The 26148-nt window shown below is 48.1% G+C and overlaps 2 protein-coding genes across 2 annotated transcripts in view; both read right to left on the bottom strand.

Moving 5' to 3' along the window:
* NAA30 (N-alpha-acetyltransferase 30, NatC catalytic subunit) lies at positions 1 to 23450 on the bottom strand. The gene is made up of 5 exons (XM_048485969.1): positions 23316 to 23450; positions 22386 to 23195; positions 13327 to 13450; positions 9724 to 9779; positions 1 to 1907 (listed from the first exon to the last, which is right to left on the bottom strand). Exons 2-5 carry the CDS (start codon positions 23190 to 23192, stop codon positions 1770 to 1772), a joined length of 1125 nt encoding a protein of 374 aa, XP_048341926.1. The 5' UTR covers positions 23193 to 23195; positions 23316 to 23450; the 3' UTR covers positions 1 to 1769.
* The window catches only part of AP5M1 (adaptor related protein complex 5 subunit mu 1), a 12229-nt gene continuing 9480 nt past the window's right edge, over positions 23400 to 26148 (bottom strand). The window contains exon 5 of the mRNA XM_048484671.1: positions 23400 to 23627. Within this exon, the coding sequence (XP_048340628.1) occupies positions 23400 to 23627 (228 nt within the window). The remainder of the gene's footprint in view (positions 23628 to 26148) is intronic.

Below are 26148 nucleotides of genomic sequence, written 5' to 3'. Positions count from 1 at the left end.
TGCCTGTTTTAAATTAAAATCCTTTATTTTTTTCCCAAATACAATTCACAACTTATACATAGTGGGGGGAGATGCTCAAGTCTGTGCAAAATAAGGATGGCCTTCCTTACAAACTTAGCTGTCCAGAACGGGTCTTTTTCTCTGAAGTGTGACTGGAAGCAAAGTCCTCTCTCAAAAGGTACAGCAACTGCAACCACTTTTACAACATGACAAGTTGAAATCCCTAACACACAACGTAGTAAGGCAAAGTTGAATTCTGAAGGTTTCCCTCCCAGTATGAAGGAAGCAATTTTCCATGAGTCACCTAAGGTTTCTTCTGGCTTTTAGATACAGGTTATTATATACCAACGCTGTCATTGCTGAACCATCACAAGAAGTATTTCGTTTTACATATTGCACTGACAGACAGAACTGCTGTGGGAAAATGTTTTTTTTTTAACAAGCCTACGTAGATCCCATTTGAAAGGGGGGGAGAATTCGAATCCAGCCTTGGACACACCTCTGCCAAATTTTTCAGGAGGAAATTAAAAACCGCAAGACTTTTGGCTTTTGTGGAAATTGAGGAGGAAATGAAAAACAGCTTGAAACCGGATGCGCCAAGAACTGAAGAAGACCAAAGCGGGTTTGTTTTTTTTCAGAACACAGAAGCAAAGTCAACGTGAATCCAAATCAAAACTGAATTGCCCCAACTGCATTAAAAAAAACAACGGTTCTTTAGCTAGTCTAATGGTAATCTTGATTTTAAAATATCAACCCAATTTGCATTAATTTGCCATTTTGTGTTTGAAAAGATTCCATCGCTCTCATTAAAGGACGAAAAAAAAAGTGCATCAGACTCCCTTTTAGCAGCTACACGAGATCGTTCCCCCACTTCCTGGCTATAAGGACTTTTCAAGCCTTCATCTGGGGAGAAGTGTCCAAATTAATGAAGTCTGAAATAATTTATTCTCAATTCCAGAATTTAAATAAAAAAGCCGTTCTTGCAAAGACAAAAAAAATGAAATCAAGGAAAGAAAAAAAGCATGCACTCCAAAACTTAGCAGTGAAGACAAATATACGTTATCTAAACAGGCACTGGCAGACGCAATTTAAATTGTTACCGGTACTCAATGTAATACACACCCCACTCTACAATACAGTTTTTCATTCACTAATCACTGAGGTACCAATATTTAAGAATGGAAAGTTCATATTGAAAAAATAAAACCTAGAAGTTGAAGCCTTTTTTAAAAAAAAAATTCCCCCAGGAAAAAAAAAACACAACCCCCCAAAAAACCCCTATGGTGAGTTTTGTATGAAATGTTAGTATACTTATAGAATTTTACAATCTAGATTGGCTTTTTTTCTCACTTCTCTTTCTCCCTGGAACAATTTTTTTAAAAAAATGTTCTGCGTACACAGGTTCTCGGAGAGTGTTCACCGTTTTATGTAATAGGAGTCAGTAGACTTGCAAACGAAAAAAGAAAACAGAATGGATCTTGGCTAGCTAACTGGCACATCTTCCTGGTTACCCGGAACAAAAAAAATAAAAGGTTCTGGAGACCGAAACAATCTGCTGGAAAGTCAGAACAAAAATGCGCCAAGCCACACAGTGCAGCGATTGGAGGGGCGACGCTCGATGGAGACGCTCACAGAGAAAAAGACTGCGTGGGTGTTATGTCCACCTGCAAAGCAATTCCACACAAGATTGCATTGCATGCAAAGGACACGGCAGCTGCAGTGTCGTCGGGAAGATGAGTCCTCGGGGCGGCTTGACGGCCGCCGCTCCGTTAACGCAGCCACAGTTTAAGACGCAACGCATCCACTCCGTTTAAATAGTATCTGAACAGCCTCTTGTCTCGCACAAAGCCGAGATTTTCATAAAGTTTCAACGCAGACTTGTTGGTGATCTCTGTTTCCAAGACGACCTAGAAGAGAGGAGACATTGTTTTGTTTTGGTTTTCGGGGAGAGCTGTATTCTTTGGGGACGCTGCAGAGAACGAACCCAAGTGACGGCCGCTTGAAGGATACAAAAACAATGGGTTAGCTGTCTTGAGCCTGCCACATAAAACCCCTCCCAAAGCACCCAAGGAACCACTCTGGAATTGCCCTGCAAGTAAATCTGAATATCCAGAATCTTCACGAAACTGGGACCAAAGTTGCTGTAGTTCAGAACTGGTTTCCATGTATGGTTCAAACAGCATACATTGGATGAAACGTTTACCACTGAATAAATTTACTGCACGCACATCTTAAGTAAGCCTGAATTTCCAAAGTTTTTTGAGTCTTAAGATGTTGTAGGATTGGACAATAACACATGCTAAGCCAGTTTCACAATGATTGTAATGAGTTACTCTAATCCAGTGTTTCCCAACCTTTTCGATGTCGCGGTACCTTTGACCCCGCTCTTCATATCTCAGGGTACCCTTGAAGTTCATTTGATTTTTTTTTTTGCATGTAAGGGTTTTTTCCATTTTTGGCCTGTAGGTGGGGGGAGTGGCAATCAGGGGGAGAGAAAACCAGCGTTGACAGCCGCGTTGTTTGTTTGCCTAAATTTGGCATGGATTGGGGGATTTAAAGGGAGAGCTCCCTTTAAATCTACCCCCCCCCCAATCCACACCAAATTTAGGCAAATAAAACAATGCTGTTTTTCAATGTTGTTTAAAGGGACCCCATGACACTTCCAACCCCCCCCCCCCTTCAAAATCCATTTGATTCCAGTGGGGTGGGGGTGGGGGGGCAGGCGGTAGCATTGTCATGTGCTCATGGTACCCCAGGGTACCACGGAACCCTGGTTGGGAATCACTGCTCTAATCTTATGGGGTTATTTTTTAAAGAAATTTTTTAAAAAGAGCAAGACCTCTCTAGGACATCTGGTGCCAGCCATTTCACACAGCCAGGATCTTAAGCTAGGGAACCAGCATTCCCATGGGCCACTGAGCACCAACACATTTGTCTGGGGGGATGTATGTTTTGAAGCATCCAACACATTCTCGACCACCATACAGAATTGAGTCCAGTAGCACCTTAGAGACGAACAAGATTTCCAGGGTATGAGTTTTCAAGAGGAGTCAGAAGGGAGCTTTGGAATCCCTCGGCGTTGTCAAATTCTGATGTGTGACAACCAAGCCCAAGGGAGACCTGATATACTATACTGTCTCACAAAGAGATGTTCGTGGATTGAATATTCCTCCTCCACAGAACTCAACGTGCTGGACATTCTTTGTTGTAGAATGCCCCACCTAGGTCCTAGTGCCAACCTAGCCCTGCTTCCCCTGTCAATTTGAAAGTCTGAAGATAGCTGTTTGATGGAACTATAAATGCTCTTGTGTCAAAGTGCCGTGTTCAGGAATGCACAAAATAATGGTTTCGACAAAGGCAGTGTGTAAAAATTAACGATAATTCTCATGTTTGTTCGGGACTATATTCTAATGTAGAAGCACACCATTGTCTGAACTTGCGCACCTCAGCTGACCATACTAACATCTTCATCTGAGATAGGGCAGGACAGTCGCTTTATTTAAAAGTTTTTAAGTCGCCTTTCTTCGTGGCTCCAAAAAATAGCTTGTTTTAAACTGTTAGGGTTTTACACCGGAAGCGGCCTTCTGCTGAGTCAAAAGGGCCCTGCAGGACCTAATCCAGTGGTGGTGAACCTATGGCACAGGTGCCAGAGCCATCTCTGTGGGCACGCACAAACAGAGCCCCCCCCCCCCCCACATCTAGGCTGGCCTGGGCTGCTGGGCTCAATTATTAGCATTAAACCTAAGACCTAGTTTTGGGGAAGCAATAGTAGGTAACTTTGTGAACCGCTGATAAACCCCACTGATTTTCATGTGAAGAACTAAAGCGCGATCCTTTACCTGGGAGTAAGCTCGCTTGCTGGCAATGTGGCTTGCTTCTGAGTAAACCCACCTAGGGGCGTGATTCACCCGTTGGAAGAGTTGCATGGTTGCTTCAAAGCAAAGCCACCGACTACCACCAAGCTGACACCCAAGCAATGCATGTCTTGGAGCCAACCGTTTTTTCTAAACTAAAACCTCAGTATTCAGGTTAAATTGCCGTGTTGGCACTTTGCGATAAATAAGTGGGTTTGGGGTTGCAATTTGGGCACTCGGCCTCGAAAAGGTTCACCATCCCTGACCTAATCTGTTTCCGCAGGGTCTGCAGGGATGGAGCTATTCCGCCAGCCTTTTACATCTGGCTGGCTGGGTTGAATTGAAAACATCATCGCTATTGGCCTCCCGTGGATTTTGGTTTTTATGATTGCTGATTGTTTTTATGCTTTTTTAATGCTGCTGTTGGTCTGTTGCCCTGTGGAGAAGGGCAGGATACAAACCGAAAAATAAAATGAAACTAAAAAATCCAAATCGGTATTGCTGTTTGGCAGCAGCTCTCCAGGGGCTCCTGCAGAAGTATTTCACGCCACCTGCTGTTAGATCAGGGGTCTGCAACCTGTGGCTCTCCAGATCAGCCAATTGGCCATGCTGGAAGGGGCTGATGGGAATTGTAGTCCACGAACATCTGGAGAGCCACAGGTTGCAGACCCCCGTGTTAGAGCATAGGCGTCAAACTCGCGGCCCTCCAGATGTTATGGACTACAGTTCCCATCATTCCCTGCCAGCATGATGCTGGCAGGGGATGATGGGAACTGTAGTCCACAACATCTGGAGGGCCGCGAGTTTGACACCTGTGTGTTAGATGCTTTAACTGGACACGCCGGGGATTGAACCTGGGACATTCCGCGTGCCAAACAGGTGCTCTATCACTGAGCCCTGGCGGCCCTCATGTTAGTACTAGGTATTGTTACCCATTGGTCACAGTATCTGCCAACAAGCAACAAGCCTTACGCAGGTTAACAGATGCAACTATCAGCACTGCCTCCTGTTTACCCTGCTGGCCAAATATATCAGCAGCATCCTTCAAATTCAGGTCTCTCCAATAGTGGCACTACTGGAGCCCTTTCAAGTCACAAGTCCTCAAGAGATGGTTACACGCTGGATTGCAAGTGAACGAGCACCCGAAGCGAAGGTTTCCCAGCTATCCACAAAAGCCTTTGGCCCTCCAAATTTCAAATTTCCCGAACAGCTGTCTTAACAGCCCTCGGTTTAGTGGAAAAATCTGTATCTGCTGTGAGATTCCCGAAAGACAAAGGCTGAGTGACGACAGCGTGCCGAACTGGGTGGAGGAAGCTCATCTTCAAGGTGTTGGTGCTGACCTTTAAGGCCTTACGCGGCCTGGGACCTTCGTATCTTCGGGACCGCATCGCCCCACATGTCCCTATACGGCCTCTTCGCTCTGCGGAGGCCAATCTACTGGTGGTCCCTGGCCCCTCGATGATACGGCTGGCCTCCACACGGGCCAGGGCTTTTACAGCTCTGGCCCCAGCCTGAAATGGGAACACTCTCCCACCAGCTGTCCGGGCCCTGGGCGGGATGCTTTACTGAATTCGCGCAAGCAGGGCCTGTAAGGCCGAGGTTGTTCCGCCCGGCCTTTGGGGGATCCAGCCGGTGATGGTGCCCCCCCCCCCCCCCATGGCCTTTACATCAGTGCCTTTGCCATCTGGGGTTTGCTGATCTTCCCCCTGAAAGAGGGTTTGGAAATGGATCTGTCGGACGCCATTGCGTGTTAGTTTTAATCTTTCTACTAGTTTTTATTTTACTGCTGCTTTTAATGGTTTTAGTTATTTTACTTGTATACGTGCATTTTTATCTGTATATGTGCATTGTATTGTACACCGCCCAGAGCCCTACGGGGATGGGGCGGTATAATAAATCGAAATAAATAAATAAATAAATAAATAAATAAATAAATAAAATGTAATGCCTCTTGGCATCGTCTCTGAAGCGTTAAACGCTGGACTTGTGCTGCTGGAGGTTTTCATGGTCAGAATCATCTGGCTGCCGCGGGTTTCCCCGGCTGTCGGCTGGCGGTTTTAGCTCCTAATGTTTCGCTGGCACCTGTGTTCAGTTCTGATCGCCACATCTCCAAAAGGATATCGAAGAGATAGGAAAAGTGCAGAGAAGGGCAATGAGGACGATTGAGAGAATGGAGCACCTTCCTTACGAGCAGAGGCTGCAGCGTTTGGGACTCTTTAGTTTGGAGAGGAGACGTCTGAGGGGGGATATGATTGAAGACTATAAAATTATGCATGGGGTAGAAAATGGGGACAGAGAGAAATCTTTCTCTCTGTCCCACAATACTAGAACCAGGGGGCATTCATTGAAAATGCTGGGGGGAAGAATTAGGACTAACAAAAGGAAACACTTCTTCACGCAACGCGTGATTGGTGTTTGGAATATGCTGCCACAGGAGGGGGTGATGGCCACTCACCTGGATAGCTTTCAAAAGGGCTTGGACAGATTTATGGAGGAGAAGTCGATCTCTGGCTACCAATCTTGATCTGCCTTGATCTCAGATTGCAAATGCCTTAGCAGACTAGGTGCTCGGGAGCAGCAGCAGCAGCAGCAGCAGCAGGCCATTGCTTTCACATCCTGCACGTGAGCTCCCAAAGGCACCTGGTGGGCCACTGCGAGTAGCAGAGAGCTGGACTAGATGGACTCTGGTCTGATCCAGCAGGCTAGTTCTTATATTCTTATGTTCTTAACCCCAGCCATCACTCACACTCCCAGTCTGGCAGCTGTGGAGGAGGTTTCCAAAGAGACTATGACCGACCTTGGCAAAGATAGTTCATTGATAGAAAATAGGTCTGCCCGCCTTCCATCCAGTGGTCTAAATTAATATGTTAAAGGTGCAAGAAAGCAGAGCCATTTTGTTCTCAAGAACCCTGAGAGGTAGGCCCCTTCCGCACACGCAAAATAATGCATTTTCAAACCACTTTCACAACTGTTTGCAAGTGGATTTTGCTATTCCACATAGCTTCAAAGAGCACTGAAAACAGTTTGAAAGTGCATTATTCTGCATGTGCGGAATGAGCCGTAGATTAGGCAGAGAGAGAATAATTTGGTTAAGGTCACTGCTTATGGCCAAGTGAAGGCTAGATTCCCCCAGTCCTACTTGGACACTCTACCACACTGGCTCTCTGTGGTACTCTCTCTCTGTTGGACACTCTACCACACTCAAGGACAGCAGGGGAAAGGGGGCAACCACTCAATTTCAAAATGAAGGGGCAGCGCCACTCGGTCTCAAACTTGGGAATATTGTGTACAGTTCTAGGCACCACCATTCAGGAAGGATATTGACAAGCTGGAACGAGTCCAGAGGAGAACCACCAAAATGGTCGAAGGTTTGAAATCCATGCCCTGTGAGGAGAGGCTTAGGGAGCTGGGGATGTTTAGTTTGGTGAAGAGAAGGTTCGAAGGTGACCTGATAGCCATGTTTAGATATCGGAAGGGATGTCATGTTGGTGAGGGAGCAAGCTTGTTTCCTGCTGCTCCAGAGACTAGGACCAGGTGTCATGGGTTCAAGGTGAAGGAAAAGAGATTCCACCAAAACATCAGGAAAAAAAATTCCTGACCGTCAGGGCTGTTTGACAGTGGAACACGCAACCTGGGAGTGTGGTGGAGTCTCCTTCTTGGGAGGCTTTTAAGGAGAGGCTGGATGGCCATCTTTCAAGGGTGCTTAGAATGTGTGTTTGTGCATGGCAGGGGGTTGGACTGGATGGCCCTTAGGGGTCTCTTCCATCTCTACGATTCTATGAATTACCAAGACAGACGCAGGGTTGCCTGTCTGACCGACCCCAAAAGAGCAGAGGCTGCTTCCGATGCTGCGCTCAAAAAGGGTGTGTGTGTGTGTGTGTGTGTGGCTGCTTTCCCTGGCTCAGCTGCAGCTTGTACTGGAGTGAGTCAGACGAGAACTCATAAATGCTCTGGTGATTGATGACGGAAGACTAGGCTATGCAGAGTCAGGCAATGGCAAACCACCTCTGAAAACACATCTTTCACCATCCAAAGCCGCAATAAAGCCCGGCCATTAGCAAGCGGGCTGAGCCGCGCCCCAGCGCATGCTTTTCAGCCCCCAATCTGTCAGGAGCATGTCAGAGGAGATTACAGAAGGGCTCTTTAGCCAAGCTCGCCCTGGAATATGTCAGGGAGCGGGCCTGACATCAAATGGGGCTGTGGTTTCTGCAGTGATAATGTGCTTCCCTGAATTGCAGATTCCTGCCACCTTTGTATTTATTTGTTTGTTTGTTTGTTTAATTTGGTATACCGCCCCATTCCCGAAGGGCTCTGGGCGGTGTACAACATAAAACCACATAAAATCATCGTAATCATTTCCATAATTATAATAAAAACAGCAGCTGTTATATCCTAAGATGGCATCCCACCTAATCCTCCTAGAGGGGGGGGGAGAGGTAGTGGGTCCTGATAGTATTAAGGACCCATAAGTTCCAATAATGGATCCCGCTGATATTGGAGCCCCTAAACTGGGGGGGGGGGCACACTCAGCGGCTGGTTTCTCCAAAAGCCCGGTGGAACAACTCAGTCTTGCAGGCCCTGTGGAAATCACCAAGATCCCGCAGGGCCTGGACAGTTGGAGGGAGAGTGTTCCACCAGGCAGGGGCCAGAGCCGTAAAGGCCCTGGCCCGAGTGGAGGCCAGCCGCATCATTGAGGGGCCAGGGATCTCCAGTAAGTTGGCCTCTGCCGAACGCAGAGGCCGAGCTGGGACATATGGGGTAATGCGGTCCCGAAGGTACGAGGGTCCCAGGCCGCGTAAGGCCTTGAAGGTCAAAACTCACACCTTTGTACTTGGTAACCTGTAGTATGTAGATTGCGCCCAAGCGCCAATTGGGCTGAGGAACATCTTGCTTTGTAATGTTTTGCTTCGATGTTCCTGGGATGGAAGGATTGATTCAAGGGTCGAGACCTAATGATATCCCATCCCTTTCTCCCCAGTGGGGACCCCAAAGGGGCCTGCGTCGTCCCCGTCTCCAACAACAACCATGCGAGGTAGGTTAGGATGAACATGTGACTGGCCCAAGGGAACCCGGCAAATTTCCGTAGCAGAGTGGGGATTTCAACCTGTGCCTCCCAGATCCTAAACCGACACTTTTAACTGCTACACAGCACCGGCTCTCTCCCCTGTTGAGAGAAAACCACGAACTACCCAAAATTCCACACTTAAAACTTTTAGAAAAATGCAGGAGACAAAAAGAAGAAGAGTTCGGATTTATACCCCCACCCCTTTTCTCTCTCCTGTAAGGAGACTCAAAGGGGATTACAATCTCCTCCCCCATCCCCCCCCCAGTAGGAGCTAAAACCACTACACTACATTTTAATTCAATATTATCCTTCATTCAGCCATCTGAAGGCATTCACAATTATAAGAACAGCCAGCTGGAACACCACCGTGCTGTCCAGAAATATAAAACACACACTTTTCTCAATATCACAGAAACCTCTATGGCAGGGGTGGGCAATTATTTTTTCCATGGGACCGCATAAAAAACAGAAAATATTGTGGAGGGCCGGGCCAAAAGGCAGGGGGGCGAGGCGCTTTTGAAAGCCCCGCAGAAGCCGGCAGCCAAGGCAACCGGCTTCTGTGGGGCTTTCAAAGGCGCCTCGCTCCCCAGCACGGCAGGAGGGCCAGTCAGGGTCATCCGGTGGGCCGGATATGGCCCGCGGGCCGTATAATGCCCAGGTCTGCTCTATGGGGTGAATTGCTGCTTGAAATGTGTTCCGCATTCTGCTCTTCCTGTTCTCCCGACACCATGAACATATGAAAGGACGGACTTCAAGCAAAGCAGGGCATGCAGAAGTAGCTCCTTCAAAAGGAAAGAGACTCACCTCGTCGCAATCTCCTTCTACCATGGCATAAATAGCTTTCTTAACCAAGTTTGTACCTGGAACACAGATTAAAAATCAACACGTTTAACTACAGAAAGAAACTGTCCCAACACATTGTATTGTTGAAGGCTTTCGCGGCTGGAATTGGCTGGTGGTTGTGGGTTTCCCAGGCTGTGTGGCTGTGGTCTGGTGGTTTTAGCTCCTGACAGTCTGCCTGCATCTGTGGCGGGTGTTTTCAGAGGTAGGTCACCGTAAGATGGAGAGAGAAGAAGAAGAATAGTTTGGATTTATATCCCCCCTTTCTCTCCTGTCAGGAGACTCAACGAGGTTTACAAACTCCCCCCCCCCCCCCCGCCCACAACAAACCCCCTGTGAGGTGAGTGGGGCTGAGAGAGCTCCAAAAAACTGTGACTAGCTGAAGGTCACTGAGCTGGCATGTGTTGGGAGTGCACAAGCTAATCTGGTTCGCCAGATAAGCCTCCACAGCTCAAGGGGCAGGGCGGGGAATCAAACCCGGTTCTCCAGATTAGAGTGCACCTGCTCTTAACCACTATACCACGCTGGCTCAGAAAAACCCAATTTACTGCAACGTGCCTCTGAAGATGCCGACCACAGGTGCGGGCAAAATGGTAGGAGCTAAAAATACGGTCATGCAGCCTGGAAAGCCCACAACAGTCAGTATTTCAGAACAAACTAGCAACCGGAAGGTTATAGCTGGCATAGCAAATGCACACACGGGCAACTTAAGGGAGGAGAATTGTTACCACAATATTCTGTACGACTAAGACAGAGCATTTGTCTACTCTAAGGGGAAAGAGAGGGACCAAGATACTACTTGGCCCTCTGCTTCAAGACAGGGTGCCTCATGCCTACGAACTCAGAGCAACGCACCCGTGACGGAACGGGCGGGGCCTACCTGGCTTCCTCCGACATGCTGAAGGGAGCCAATCAGGGAAAAGTCAAGAGAATGAGAAGCAAAATGTTGCCTGTTCTTGGCACACGGTGAACATCCTGACATTTACAAACGTTTGACACTGCACTGCCTGCTCCTTCAAAGTTGGGGAAATTAGACGTTTGATAAGCCCCCTTCCAAAACCTTGAGACATTTCCTTCCGCCAGGGTGGTTGGAATGCTGCAGCCAGATTTCTTGATCTTGAGAAAGTCTACGGAATAAAGATGCTTCCCAAGACACAGCAACCAACCAGTTGGCTGGTCGCTTGACAGAATGTAAACGAGGGCACGCTAGTCTGGTGCCAGAACACTGGGAAAGGTAAGATAACAGTCTTCTCCGTTTAGGCATTCAAGAGCCTCCAGGGACTAGGACCAGGAGCCATGGGTTCAAGGTGAAGGAAAAGAGATTCCCCCTAAACATCAGGAGAAACCTCCTAACAGTAAGGGCTGTTTGACAGTGGAATACGCTACCCGGGAGTGTGGTGGAGTCTCCTTCTTGGGAGGTTTTTAAAGAGAGGCAGGATGGCCATCTGTCCAGAGTGCTTTGACTGTGTGTTCCTGCATGGCAGGGGGTTGGACTGGATGGCCCTTCTGGTCTCTTCCGACTCTATGATTCAGAGACCCGGTTCTGAGGGCACAGGAAACAAACCCCGGGTGTGCAAACACAAGGGGGCTTTCTAAGGAGGGAAGAATTACAAGAGCCAGCCATTTTCGATGGGGGTGGGCGCGGATTACAGAAGTTCACAAAGGAGCCAGGTTGAGCAAACCCATCCTAAAATTGCTGCCACCATAGATGTTTGAGCTCTGCCTTACAAAACTTTGGAATTCCCACCTTTCAGAGATTAATTTCTCTCTATCAGTGTCTATTATGCCAGCGCGTGAAATTTTTATTTCCGGCGGCATAGCCCCAATAACGGTTATTGGCCCTCTGCCCTAATTTTACCACTGTTCAAGTGTTATTGAATTATTATATAATTTTAAAGGTTGTTTTTAATTGTCCAAATGTTTTCATGTCGTTACAAGCGCTGCCTTGGGACCCTGATTGGGTGGGCAGGCAGCAAAACAATGTTTTCAATAAACCTGGGCCTTGCAGAACTCAATGAAGTTCAACAGGGCCCGTAAGAGGGAGCTGTTTCACCAGGTCTAGGGTTGAGGCAGCAACGGTTCCATCTAGCGGCCTTCCTCACTCTGGTCCCCTTCTTCCCTTACTTTAGGCCCGTGGTGGCGAACCTATGGTACTCCAGCTGTTCATGGACTACAATTCCCATCAGCCATGCTGGCAGGGGCTGATGGAAATTGTAGTTCATGAACATCTGGAGTCCCACAGGTTCGCCACCACTGATCTAGGCGGTGGGAATGTTACTGACATTTTGCTACTACTGGGATATGTTTTATTGACAGGCCAGGTTGCTGGAGCTGTCTGCTATTTTCGAGGATTGAAATCTTTATGTTGGGAGCCTCCCTGAGTCCTTAAGGGGAAGGTTGGCCTACAGATAAATAGATAGCAAAAGGAAAATAAACCTAACACTCAGTGCAAAACAGCAAGAAGAATGCACAGTGGTGCGCTGCCCGTGGGTCCTTTTTTCTTTCAGGGCGTTTAGGAGAGGCCTTTTGGAAAAGCAGGGCTTCTCTGGATTGGCATGAGGAACCACGCGCCCTCGGCATGCTTTGCACGTCGCATTCACGAGCGTTGCAACCGGCCTGTGACAAAATGCAATTTTGCTCCCAGAAAGACCAACCGTCCGATTTGATTCCAAAGTCAAGGAACCAACGGAATTAAGTCAGGTGGGACGGCTTGTCGTTATCAAACCACAACCAGAACAGGCTTCCAGAAGCAAAAGGCGATCGTTTGGACGGCACAGAAACGCTGAAGGCAGGGGTGTCGAACACATTTGTTAAGAAGGCCGGAGAGGACATCGGTGTGACTTGGTTGGGCCAGTCCCTGGTGATGGTGTGGAGCACAGGTCTTCAAACTATGGCCCTCCAGATGTTCAGGAACTACAATTCCTATCAGCCTCTGCTAGCATGGCCAAGTAGCAGGGCTGATGGGAATTGTAGCTCCTGAACATCTGGAGGGCCATAGTTTGAAGACCCCTGGTGGGGAGTGACTGTCTTGACTAGCACAGGTGACCACCTCAGCTTCAGAGGGCCTGATAAGCCCTCTCAAGGGGGCTGCATCTGGCCCCTGGGCCACATTTTTGACACCGCTGGCTGAAGAAGAAGAGTTTGGATTTGCACTCCCACCTTTCTCTCCTGTCAGGAGACTCAAGGTGGCACACAAGTTCCTTTCCCTTCCCACAAAACACACCTTGTGAGGTAGGTGGGGCTGAGAGAGTTCTGAGAGAGCTGTGACCAGCCCAAGGTCACCCAGCAGGAATGTAGGAGTGGGGAAACACACCCGGTTCACTAGGTAAGCCTCTGCTACTCAGGCGGAGCAGTGGGGAATCAAAACCAGGTTCTCCAGATTAGAACCCACCTGCTCTTAACTGCTACGCCACGCTGGCTCTTAAGGGGCTGCATACTGCCATGTCAAGTTAAGAGAACATGCGACATTGAGGGTTTTACTAAGGTTTTACTTTCCCTCCCCACAACAAACTTACGAGCTTACTGCTTTTAGGAGAGGTTTTAAAAGGAGAAGAATGCTAGTCTTACCTATGCCTTTTCTTCTGTATTTGGAATCCACGGCTAACATGGCTATATAACCTCTGCGGAACATCTTTTTGTGCATGTCCAACTTGCAAACGATGGCACCTACGCACTCGTCTCCTACCATTGCCTTAAACAAAAAAACACCAAAAAGATTTTTTTGTATAGACTAAGTTGGTAAGACAGTGCCACAAAACCCATCACCTTACCGGGATATTTACAAAAAAAGTGAGACTGCATTCTGGAATTTATTTCACTGAAGTTGCAGGAATCAACCATCACACTTAGGGGGATCGGTGCATAATTAGAAGAAGAGGAAGAGTTTGGATTTATATCCCCCCCCCATTTCTCTCCTGTAAGGAGACTAAAGGAGCTTACAATCTCCTTTCCCTTCCCCATGAGGTGTGGGTGGGGCTGAGAGAGCTCCAAAGAACTGTGACTCGTCCAAGATCATTGAGCCGGCATGTGTTGGGAGTGCACAAGCTAATCTGGTCCACCAGATAAGCCTTCACAGCTCAAGGGGCAGAGTGGGGAATCAAACCCGGTTCTCCAGATTAGAGTGCACCTGCTCTTAACCACTACACCAGGCTGGCTCTCGGTAATAACCTGTAGGGTGTTTTCATATTTTGCATGAAAGATACATAGTCAGCAAAAAAAAATGCAACTCTTCGTAACTAAAGCAAGAGTGACACATTTTGCATTTTAAGTTTCAAATAACGTTTCTAAAGAAAAGCAACATTATGCTCAGTGTCTTTAAGATGATTTGGCTCAGATTATATACATATTCTACCAGAAATTCTAAAAATTACAAAGGGGACAGTTTTTACATTATTTATTTTATTTATTTATTTTTTAAACTTTTATACCGCCCCATCCCCGGAGGGCTCTGTATGTAAATACACTCACTGTTAACACGCTATCCGTTCTCTGAGCACTTGAATGAAGATCATGAAACAAAACATACCCCATTTCCCCCCAAAATAAGACACCCCCTGAAAATAAGACGTAGTAGAGGTTTTGCTAAATATAAAGCATCCCCCGAAAGTAAGACGTAGGAAAGTTTTTGTTTGGAAGCATGCCCGTCGAACAGAACACCAGAGCATGCAGCTGTGGAGCGGAAAAATAAGACATCCCCTTAAAATAAAACATCTTTGGGAGCAAAAATTAATATAAGACACTGTCTTATTTTCGGGAAACACGGTAGTACCGAACCAGTCATGGCTTAATATACCATTTGATTCACAAGCTGCTCTAAAGATTGCAGCTCCCAACCACATACCTAGGCGAGTCAAAAGGCCAACTCTGGAGGGTATTCCGGAAGAACTAGCTCCTGAATTTGGACAAAAGCCTCGAAACCCTTTACAAATTCAGACTGTGAAATGCAGTTTGGCAGACTTCAAGCCCATGACACTTAGGATAAGAACCCAGCTAAATTTTCTTCAGGCAGCTCAGAAAATAACTCCTTTCGACCCTCTCCCCCCGTTTCCTTCACATTTGCATACGCATATCAGCTCTCCATCGCAACTGAACTGGTTTCAACGTCCTTAAGGTTTCAAAACGTCCTTCTCTAACCACCAGACTGAAAATTATTTAAGCGTTTATTATCGTGCATTTCCCAACCCAGTGCTTCCATGCGACACTTATGTAGCTGAACACTGTGGAATAGGAAAAAAAGAAATCAGAAAAATCATTCCAAGAAAAGAAAATATATAGGCTGAGTTTAAAATGCCATCAGTCCAGTGAAAATGTTCTCTGGATTTGAATTTAAAGAGAACCTGATGAGTTGAAAGGCGTCTGGTACATTTTAAAGACACACACACACATTAGCAAGAACACCAAAACTGTAGAGGTGTTCTCTAAACTGTTTGGGCTTGTAGTTACTAAGCAAATCAGGGCAATAGGTTTCCAGTTCTAAAAAAAAAATCCCCCACCTACACGGAAAGCTTGCCTCTGGCTGAAACTCTGCACACATTTTATGCGTTCCAGCCTGACACTGAGAAACGCTGGCACAATGCTAAGAAAATGCCAGGTTCAGAGCACAGAACCTCTAAAGCAAACATATCGCTCCCCTTCTACAGTCATTCCACGGGCCGGCATTCCGTTATTAGGGTTCAATTTTAAGCACTGGCTATTGCACACAAGGCTCTTCACAGTCCTGGACCCTCACATTGGAAGGACTGCCTCTCCATCTATACAACTTCACTCAACCAAGCAGGGACTTCTGCAGGGCAAAATCCAACAAATAACCTGTGTTTTCTCTGGCTGATTCCGCATGGGCAAAAAACAGAGGTGTGAAAACAGTATAAACCCTTTTACACCGTTTTAAACCCTTTTACACCATTTTCATACCATTTTCACACTGCTGTTTTTTACCCATGCGGAATCAGTCTCTGGTTTGGCCCGCACCTTGTAGAATGGCAAGTTCCCACCCTCCTGGCTGTCCACAAACAATGCAAAACTGAATTATGCAAGAGGGCAATAGGATAGCACTGTACAAAATTATTCACCAACCCTTCCGCACACGCAGAACAATGCACTTTCAATCCACTTTCACAATTGTTTGCAAGTGGATTTTGCTATTCCGCACAGTAAAATCCAGCTGCAAATTGCACTGAAAGTGGATTGAAAGTGCAGTATTCTGCATGTACGTAAAGGGCCCACAAGGCTCATTCTGCACATGTAGAATAATGCACTTTCAAACTGCTTTCAGTGCTCTTTGAAGCTGCGCAGAATAGCAAAATCCACTTGCAAACAGTTGTGAAAGTGGTTTGAAAACACATTATTTTGTGTGTGCAGAAGGGGCCCAAGTTACTCGAATACTACTGCATCTTGTTTGCCATGAGTTGGAAGCTACTAAGCAAGTTTGCATCGTTGAATGTGTCACGTTAGCAATGACACTTTGCTTCAGTTCTGCTTTTAGACTCCCGGTTTATTCTACAACCCTAATCCTATTGCACTGTTTATAGAACATCCCGTTCTGCCGATTGAATTGAATGTGTGTAACCCACCTTTCCCATATAAATAATGTAACTAAAAAAATAAATATAATGTACCTGAGCACTGGCAAACTTTGTACCAGAAGACAATACAAACACTGAGCGTATGTAGTATGTAGAAATCAGGTGCCACCTGATTTCGGTTATTCTTTGCTCCAGCAGACTGTCGGTTACCTTTCTGGAATTATAAATCTTTACAGTCTAGCCCAGGGGTAGGGAACCTGCGGCTCGCCAGATGTTCAGGAACTACAATTCCCATCAGCCCCTACCAGCATGGCCAATTGGCCATGCTGACGGACAGAAACTGATTAAGGAATTCTCTTCCTGGAACATCTGAGAGCTTAAGGTTCCTACAGTCTAATAAAGTGAAGCACACTTTCGAAGCTCATGGCATACCAAGGAGTTCAACATGGATATTCACATAGTACCGTGGTGGCGAACCTTTGGCACTCCAGATGTTATGGACTACAATTCCCATCAACCCCTGCCAGCACGGCCAATTGGCCATGCTGGCAGGAGTAGTCCATAACATCTGGAGCGCCAAAGGTTCGCCACCACTGACATAGTGAGCTCCAGGGCACAGATGCACCTACCACACAAGGGGCTCGCTGACCCCAAGCTCTTACACAGAAAGAAGGCAGCCAATGCTGTCGACTTTAAATGCTTATGACTGCATGCGGCAATATTCTCTGCCCTCCCTTTTGGCACAAACATGTTCTTACGTTCCCTGGCTTAACGCTGCCATAGACTGGAGCTAGTCTTAAAACTGGCCTGAACGAAGGCCGGAGACTTCTCAGCGTTGGCCCCAGCCTGGTGGAACCACTCTTTCAAGTGAGACTCCAGACCCTACTGAATGTGCTTCAATTCCACCAGGCCGGTGAAATGAGGCTGTTATGCCAGGTCTGAGGCAGCAACGAGTTTCCAATGGGAGCGGCCTTCCTTTCCCGCCTCTTTGCCTTTACTGCTCTTAGTACTGATGATGTGTATTACTTCGGCTTCCCCTCCCCAACTGATTCCCACCTACTACTTATGGCTCAGAAGTCCGGGGATGAGTTGTTTGGAATGTTGTGGTTCATTCTGTTGTTACATTTTATAACAATGTGAGCTGCCCTGAGTCCTTTGACGGGGAAGCGCGGCCTATAACGAAGAAAAAGAGTTTGGATTTATACCCTGCCTTTCTCTCCTGTCAGGAGACTCAAGGTGGCTGACAAGCTCCTTTCCCTTCCTCTCCCCACAACAGACATCTTGTGAAGTAGGTGGGGCTGAAAGAGTCCTCAGAGAACTGTGACTAGCCCTAGGTCACCCAGCTGGCATGTGTTGGGAGTGCGGAAACACATTTGGTTCACCAGAAAAGCCTCTGTCACTCAGGTGGAGGAGTGGGGAATCAAACCCGGTTCTTTAGATTAGAGTCCACCCACCTGGTCTTAACTACTACACCGTGCTGGCTCTGACAGACTGAATAGAAGGCAAAGACTCCTCAGCCTTTGAGTTCACGGGTTCCCCTTCACCTGCACGATCAGCTGAACTCCTGACACGCTTTGCCTGAACAGACATTTCTAGTTATTTGCGCACAACAGGGTGAGTGGACAACACTGGTGCTAAAGCCACTGGAAATTTAGTTCCACAAGTTTTCCTGGTTCAGAATCTGCTTAGCCAGCCTCCAAATTAAGAGAGTGGGAGCAGAGTGTAGGTTTGCACGCTCTCTCCCTCAAGGGTGTGCACACGAATTTCCTCCGCTTGGGTGACCAGAACCCCCTTCGCCCAGTTCAGTCTCCACACAAGAGTTGTTGTAAGCCACGGAATGAAGAGCAAATGCACATCCGCAGGGGGCAAAGAAGAGTGCCCGTGCCTCTAGTCTTCGGAAAGGAGGCCAGCAGGGTATCTGAACTGGACAAGGAGGGCGCTAAGTTGCCACGTCACAGAAATAAACAGCACAGCAAGGAGAGCAATGCCTCGTGTGGGCACCATTTTGAATTTTACGCTTCGGTTGCTAGAGAAGGTACAACGCTAACAAGAATTATGTTTACTGTGTGGATACCTACACAAAGAGCGATTACAGTTTTGCACCGCTAACTGGTGATTTATGCTGTGGTGCATTCCCATAAGAAGCTACCTCATCTCAGGAAAATGTGACTTCTAAAAATAATTTTCTGCGTTTACAGAGGGCAATATATGAACAAGGTAGCATGCACTAGAACAGTGGTGGCGAACCTATGGCACGGGTGCCAGAGGTGGCACTAAGAGCCCTTTCTGTGGGCACGCGAGCACAGAGTTAGTCATGTGGGAGGGTGGAAAATCACCCCCCAGCACACACAGCTAGGTTGGCCTGGGCACGATCCTTTACCTGGGAGTTGGCTTCGGCTGCTAACGGCAATGGGAAACTTTGCTTCTGAATAAACCCTCATAGGTGCATTGACTTCACCCACATTGAGCGTTGCACGTTGCTTCACCAAGCTGAGTAATGTCGCTGTACTTAGATAACCGTTTTTTTTCTAAACTAAAACCTCAGTATTCAGGTTAAATTGCCGGGTTGGCACTTTGCGATAAATAAGTCGGTTTTGGGTTGCAATTTGGGCACTCGGTCTCGAAAAGGTTCGCCATCACTGCACTAGAAGAAGAGTTTGGATTTATATCCCGCCTTTCTGTCCTGTAAGGAGACTCAAGGTGGCTTACAAGCTCCTTTCCCTTCCTCTCCCCACAACAGACACCTTAAAGTGAGGTAGGTGGGGCTGAGAGAGTCCTGAGAGAACTGTGAGCGGCCCATAGTCACCCAGCAAGAATACAGGAGTGCGTAAACACATCTGGTTCACCAGATAAGCCTCTGCCACTCAGGTGGAGGAGTGGGGAATGAAACCCGGTTCTCCAGATTAGAATCCACCTGCCCTTAACCACTACACCACACTGGCTGTAGATTATTTTTGTTGGAAAGTAACTAGTGCGTGTGAGGAACTATCTAAAAACCCATGTGGTCTTAAAAGCATTTTCCTAGATGAGGACAGGAGACCCACAGCTCCCTCCGAAGTATTTGCACCAACAATCCTGAATCACAAATGTTAGAGGTGCTTGTCAAATCGGCTTTCCAACCACAGCTTTGATGCATGTTCAAGTACAGATCAGCCCTGCGCATGAGTGTTTTTTTTTTCCAAAATGAGACTCGAGAGCACCAGAAACTGTGCACAACAAAGGTTTTTCGGCTGACAAGTTGAAATGCTTAAAAGGCTTTTCTTAAAAGCAGATGCTTGTGAACATCCTCAGCCTTTGTACCGAGCACAGCACCAAGTCAGCATTCTATCCGAACGTGGTGTTCAACCTTGCTGCTAGGGTCGAGCCAGTGATTTCTGAAACCATACATCTAAAAAATAAAACAGGTTATGGTCCGCTGCGGCAGAAATCAAGGGCTACATGATTTAAAGATCAGATGAAAAGGCAAATCAGATTTTAAGTGGCTATTGTATGAGCAGCAAAACCTTGACGTTCTCCCCTTCTAAAAACTGCCGCTGCCTCCCTCAAGCTTATTGGTGACCAACACTGCCCTTCTACCTGTATTCATGCTCTTCAAAAAGCTCAATTTTACCAACAGCCCGCAAGCATAATCTCACCCTGTTTTAAAATACGCCCCTTGCTTTTCCTTGGAAAAGCCATGGGAACACCCGATTGTACTTCCACAGCTCCAAGAATTATTACAATTACAACCCTCCCCCACCCCACATTCACAATTGTTAGAAGCAAGAAGTCGCCCATCAAGTTCTTTGAAAGCGACTTTCCATTTGACATCAGCTTATTACAATTATTAGAGAGCCATATTAAGATAATTACTCTTGCCTTGGCCACGGTCTAGCTCCACTTTTCAGTTGTTCATCAGATAACAGCGCAGCTACTACATGCGCTTCTGCAGAGTCAGTCTTGAAGACTGGAGGGTTGAGGCTGAGGTTCGACTCGGCAGGAACACTGTAGGCTAGTCTGACTCCTGACACGTAAGAAGACTAACATTTCTGTCTAATATTTTTGAAGATTTTCACGCCCGGAATCACTGGAGTGTTGTGGGGTTTCTGGGCTCTGGAACACGGCCATACAGCCCAGAAACCCCGCAACGCTCCAATTTCTGCCTAGAATAACAACATTCAGGACACACAATAAGACTTAACTAGCTGCAAACATTCCTCTTTTTTGCACTTGCATTATACACATAATAAGTACTCTCTGGTTCACCTAATACTATCAGATACCCAGAGTAATTCATGGTTCTCACTGATAGAGACTCCCTTCTACCTTTAACTTGTTCAGAATCGTATAAATTATTAAAGCAAAAATTGTTGGTGAGCGAATGGAACTATTTAACTCTGGCAGCGAGGAAAACTTGTTCACCTTTACATCTATCAATCCCCTCACAACATAACCGAATGGCCTCCTATCTGTGCCATCTGACCAACCCAGATCAGAGAAGAGTTTTTTCACTCGCTCGCTTCAATGTTTTCCCTTCTGCCATACTACGAGGTAGATATAACAATCTAGAAATGTGCAAAAGGGTGTGTTCATGTGATACATTTCTCTTTTCTGCTATCATGCTCATTATCCTCTCTTCACAGCCAATGTTTTAATAGAAACAATAGTCAGTCCTGTATATCATGCCAAAGTGACAAATCCACTATATTTTCCTGCCATATCCTGCTCCAGGCATTCTGAAACTTTTCTGAGCATTAGTGCCTTTATCTTGCCTTAAGTATTCCTCAGCTACTGTCGCTGACTAATATCAGCCTCTTTCAGGACAAGATAAGGAAGGCAAAAATAAAATTAGAATTTAGCATGGCACAGAGAAGGCCCACTTGTCATTATGCGCATAGAAGACCAGGTCAGATCTTTACCTTCGCTGAGAAACTACAATGCGAAAAGGTGCTTCAAGCGTGCACAAGCTTTACACCGCATTACTGTGAAGGGTTACAGAGCAATGAACAGGCACTGAAGGGTAATTTCTTTATGACACCAATTTATCTGCCAAGCAGGTTACCACACCTTTGATGCGGAACTCGTCTCAATTGAAACACTCGCATGTATTAAATCACTGTCTATTTTGCAAAACTTTTATCTTACCAGATTAGCCGGGAAAGATACTGTACAGATGCTTCACTTTGCCACCCTAAAACTTTACTCAGCTTTAAAAAAACACAAGACTCCTACTGGACAGGGCAGTGGGGCATCAAGTCCAGCCCTATCTCCCACAGTGATCAACCAGTTTCTCCAGAGGGCCAACAGCAGGCCTTAATTAGAGCATCAGAAGAACTCTGCTGGATCAGACTGGTGGTCCACCTAGTCCAGCATCCCGTCTCACCCAATGGGCAACCAGTTCCTCTGCAGGGCCAACAACAGGGCAGAGAGGCAGATGCCTGCAGTGGTGGGATTCAAATAATTGTAAATAATTGTAATAATTGTACAACTGATTGTTTACAAGCACCCTTTTAACAACCGGTTCTGCTGATGTGGTGTGAACCTGCTGAATCCCACCACTGGATATCTCCATAAGAACATAAAAGGACACTGGCTATAGAGCAGGGGCCTGCAACCTGCGGCTCTCCAGATGTTCATGAACTACAATTCCCATCAGCCTCTGCCAGCATGGCCAATTGGGCTGATGGGAATTGTAGTTCATGACCATCTGGAGAGCCACAGGTTGCAGACCGCTGCCATAGAGGTTGAGATCTTCACAAGAACATTAAGAACAGCCCTGCTGGATCAGACCAGTGGCTGATCTAGTCCAGCATTTTGCCTCACACAACGGCCAGCAAGTTCCTCTGGAGGGAAAGTCTGAGGCCTTCACAGAATGTAAGAAGTGTCCTGCTGGACCAGACCAGTGGTCCTTCTAGTCCAGCATCCCGTCTTGCACGGTGGCCCTGCAGAGCCAGGTGAACTGAGCACAGAGGCTCCGTGTGAACTGCGGACACGACTATTCAGACTCCACTTGCGCAGTCTCCGGGGCCGCAGCTTCCCCCTCCTGCTCCCACAACCCCAAATACGCACCGCCTGCCCTGAACCAAGTCCTCTCTCTCCCCACCTCCGCCTCCTCCCCCAACTTACCAAAAAGCAAAGCTGAGGCCAGTTGTGGATAAAATACCTATATGTGTAAATGGAGTAGGGTTCAGACAGATCTTTGGTGATCAGTCTCATGATATCAGGCATCTGCAGCTCTGACTCGTAGCGGACGTATCGTATCGTGAGGTCCCCCGACGTCTCCTCCTCCTCCTGGGGAGCCCAGGAAGAGTCCGTGGGGGGGCTTTTCTGCAAGCTGCAGCTGGACGCCAAGGACCGGGAGAGGAGAAGCAGCGACTCCTCCTCCCTTCCCCCCGCCTGGCCTTCCTCTTCCTCGTCGTCCTCCTCCTCCCCGCCGGCCACCCCGTTCCTGTCCCCAGCCGAGGGGGCAGGCGCCTGCGGGCGGCGGTGGGGATGCTGCTGGGGCTGTGCGGTCCTTGCTTGGGGCCGGGGCACCCGGTGGTGGTTGCTGAGAGAGGCGGGGGGCGGCGGCGGCGGCGGCTCCTGGCCCCCTTCCTGCTGCTGGGGCTGCTGCCCGCGCCCCATGGCCTGGCCGCTCTCGCTGCTGCTGCTGCTGCCCAGGATCTTGCCCTTCAGGGAGGTGCGCAGGTGCCGCAGGTCCGGCGCGGCGATGAGGCCGTTGAGCTGGTGGTTGCGCCGGTGCGGCGGGCAGGGCCGGCGGCGGCAGGCGGGGCCCTCGCCCTCATGCCCGGCCTCGGCCCCGCAGCCGCCTTCGCCTTCTTCCTCCTCCTCTTCCTCCTCGGCGGCGGCTCCCGGGAAAGGCGCGAGGAGCGAGGCGGTGTCTCCCGGCGGCGGGGCGAGGACGCTGCTAGGCCCGGGCGGAACCTCGGCCATGTCCTGAGGCGGAAGGAGAGACAAGGGAGAGAGTGAGGGAAGGAGGGACCCCCGCCGCCGCCCCCGCCCGGGCCGCCGACCGGCCGCTCCTCCCCGCCGCCACCGCCGCCTCGCCCGCCTCACCCCCAAATCCCCTCAGCGGCGGCTCCCGCTCCCCTCCGCCGCTCCTCCTCATCCAGCGGCCGTAAAGCGAGGCCGGGCTTCCTGTCAGGCGAGGCCGCTCCTCCGCGCGAGGGAAGAAGGGCGAGCGCGCGACACTTCGCGGCCACGCTTTACGGCCGCCGCTGGGAGAGGAAGGGGAAGGAGCGGGGGAGCCGCGAGGGGGCGTGGCCTCGCGAGGAAGGGCGGTTCCTCCCTCGGCTTGAGAAAAACCTGCGCGCGACACTCGCTTGCTTTACGGTAGAGCGGAGGCGTCCCGTCCTGTTTTTCTTCGCTCTATGGTCAGTGAAAGGAAAGGAGGCCGGACGGAGCCCGTGTCACGCCTTTTATGGAGCGCCCGCCCGCGCAGGCGCAGCTCAGAGCGGGACCGGTGAAGAGGCGGGGCAAACCTGACGGAAATAATAGGGAGGAGGCGGGGCTGGTGTTTGGAGGAGGCGGGGCCTTGGGAAGCCTCTCAGGATGAGGCAAAAGATGCGAGGCGGCGGTTTGCACACGTGTCTGTGCGTGCGCACGTGCATATAAGCAGCCATTTATAATGCCTCAACCAAAACACTCTGAGTCAGCTTAGAGGTCATGTAAGGCTGTCAGCCTCCCAGTGGAGATATCCTGGAATTACAACTGATCTCCTGACAACATAGTTTATTTAATATTATTTTTTATTATAAACTCCTTTATTATAAACTAGATTAGCTTGTGAAGGTTAAAAACAAATCCTAAGAACTACATAAACTAATACAGATCAACAATAAAGTTTCCACAATTATACATTTTAAATTATTTATCTAACACATTTGTTCTGCTAGAGAAAATTGCTTCCTGGGAAGATGGACGACATGGCATTACATCCTACTGAGGTCCACACCTTCACATCTCCAGATATTTCCATGTGTGTCATCTGCAACCCTATATGGGCAAAAGGGGATGGGCAGGCTTCATGTGCAGGAGTGGGGAATTGAACTTGGTTCTCCACTGGCGTCCACCACTTTTAACCACTACGCAACGCTTCCTCCCTGGCCACAGACACAGATAGCTTTAAAAAGGATCAGAAAGATTCCTGGAGGAGGTCTATTAGTGGTTACTGGTCATGGTGACTAAATGGAGCCTCCACATTTAGAGGCAGTCAACCTTTGAAAACCAGTGCAAGAAAGTAACATCAGCAGACAGCCTTAGCCTCTATGCCCTGCTTTTTTGGACCTCGGAGGAATTGTTGACCACTGCATGAGACCAGACACTGGACTAGACGAACAGCTACTCTGATCTAGGAGAGCTGTTCTCTACATAGATATATATATATATATATATAGACAAGACCCGCAATTAAAAAAAAACAACCCTGACAGAAATACAGCTTGAGACAGCTGGCATGAGCCCAGAAAACGGCATCTGTGACTGGCATATTCAGAAGATATGATGGTAGTAAAACAAACGGAGTGTGTATATGTGTGTGTGTGTAAATATATATGTGTGTGTGTGTGTATAAATATATGTGTGTGTGTGTGTATTCTCCACTTGTTTTACTACCATCAGATACTCTGAAGATGCCACCCACAGATGCAGGCGAAACGTCAGGAGAAAATGCTACTCGAACACTGGAGCCCGGAAACCAGAGGTGGGATCCAGCAGGTTCTCACAGGTTCCCGAGAGTAGGTTACTAATTATTTGTGTGTGCCGAGAGGGGGTTACTAATGGGTGATTTTGCCACGTGATTTTTGCCTTAGTTACGCCCCTCCTCTCAGCAGTAGCGCGCAGAACTTGAAGCAGTCTAGCAGGAGGTGCACCGGCGTGTGTGGCAGCCTGCGCCTGCGTGCATTCGTTTCCCACCCAAGGACCAGAGCAGCGGCAGCGTCCTTGCCACAGCTCCGGCCAGGAATGCCCCGCCCCCAGAATGCCCCGCTCAGCCCCATTGGCGCTACGCCACAGTTTGAATCCCACCACCATGGGAACCTGTTACTAAAATTTTTGGATCCCACCACTGCCGGAAACCCCACAACACTCCAGTGATTCCGGTTGTGAAAGCCTTTGGCAATACATTTTAACAGGATTGCATGATAAGTGAAATTTTTTTCAAAAAAGGATCTCTAGACGACAGCATGCAAATAAAACATTTTGGACAAAAAAAAACCCACGCGGAACTCTTTGGAGGAAATGTTTTGTTTCCTGCCTCCAAATGTTTTACTTGGCTTGAAGGCTGGAAGGGCCTATGTCTCCTGCACCAAAGAGTCTTGTGGAATAAAGATGCCAGAGGTTCAGATTTTCTTGAACAGTTCCAGCGTTTATGGTACAGTACCTAGGAGAGCATTCCTGCTGGATTCCTTATGTCTCCTAACGGGGGATATATAGAACCCCTTGCAATTTCCACCCGTAGTCTTATCAAAATTCTTTCAGTGCTGGCTGCAGGTTTTGGGATGCCCCAGGTACCTTCTGAGAGCCAGCATGGTGTGGTGGTTAAGAGCAGGTGCACTCTAATCTGGAGAACTGGGTTTGATTCCCTACTCTGCCGCTTGAGCTGTGGAGGCTTATCTGGTGAACTAGATTAGCTTGTGCACTCCAACACATGCCATCAGGGTGACCTTGGGCTAGTCACAGTTCTTCTGAGTCTTGGGCTAGTCACAGTTCTTCTGAAGCAAATGGGTGGGAAGCACTGAGAGCAGCAGTGGCGTAGTGGTTAAGAGCAGGTGCATTCTAATCTGGAGGAACCGGGTTTGATGTCCCGCTCTGCCGCTTGAGCTGTGGAGGCTTATCTGGGGAATTCAGATTAGCCTGTGCACTCCAACACACGCCAGCTGGGTGATCTTGG

This window comes from Sphaerodactylus townsendi, linkage group LG02 (genome assembly GCF_021028975.2).
Source record: "Sphaerodactylus townsendi isolate TG3544 linkage group LG02, MPM_Stown_v2.3, whole genome shotgun sequence".
In the NCBI taxonomy this organism is placed as follows: domain Eukaryota; kingdom Metazoa; phylum Chordata; class Lepidosauria; order Squamata; family Sphaerodactylidae; genus Sphaerodactylus; species Sphaerodactylus townsendi.
Note: the sequence above shows the minus strand (reverse complement) of the source record. Positions and strands in the feature narration are given on the sequence as shown.

Excerpts from the sequence above, each read along its gene's own strand:
- NAA30 (XM_048485969.1), bottom strand. The coding sequence starts at position 23,192 with ATGGCCGAGGTTCCGCCCGGGCCTAGCAGCGTCCTCGCCCCGCCGCCG. Across the intron at positions 13,451-22,385 it reads GGCCTCAGCTTTGCTTTTTG|GCAATGGTAGGAGACGAGTG; the intron begins GTAAGTTGGGGG and ends TTTTTGTTTAAG. Across the intron at positions 1,908-9,723 it reads TAGAAGGAGATTGCGACGAG|GTCGTCTTGGAAACAGAGAT; the intron begins GTGAGTCTCTTT and ends CCTCTCTTCTAG.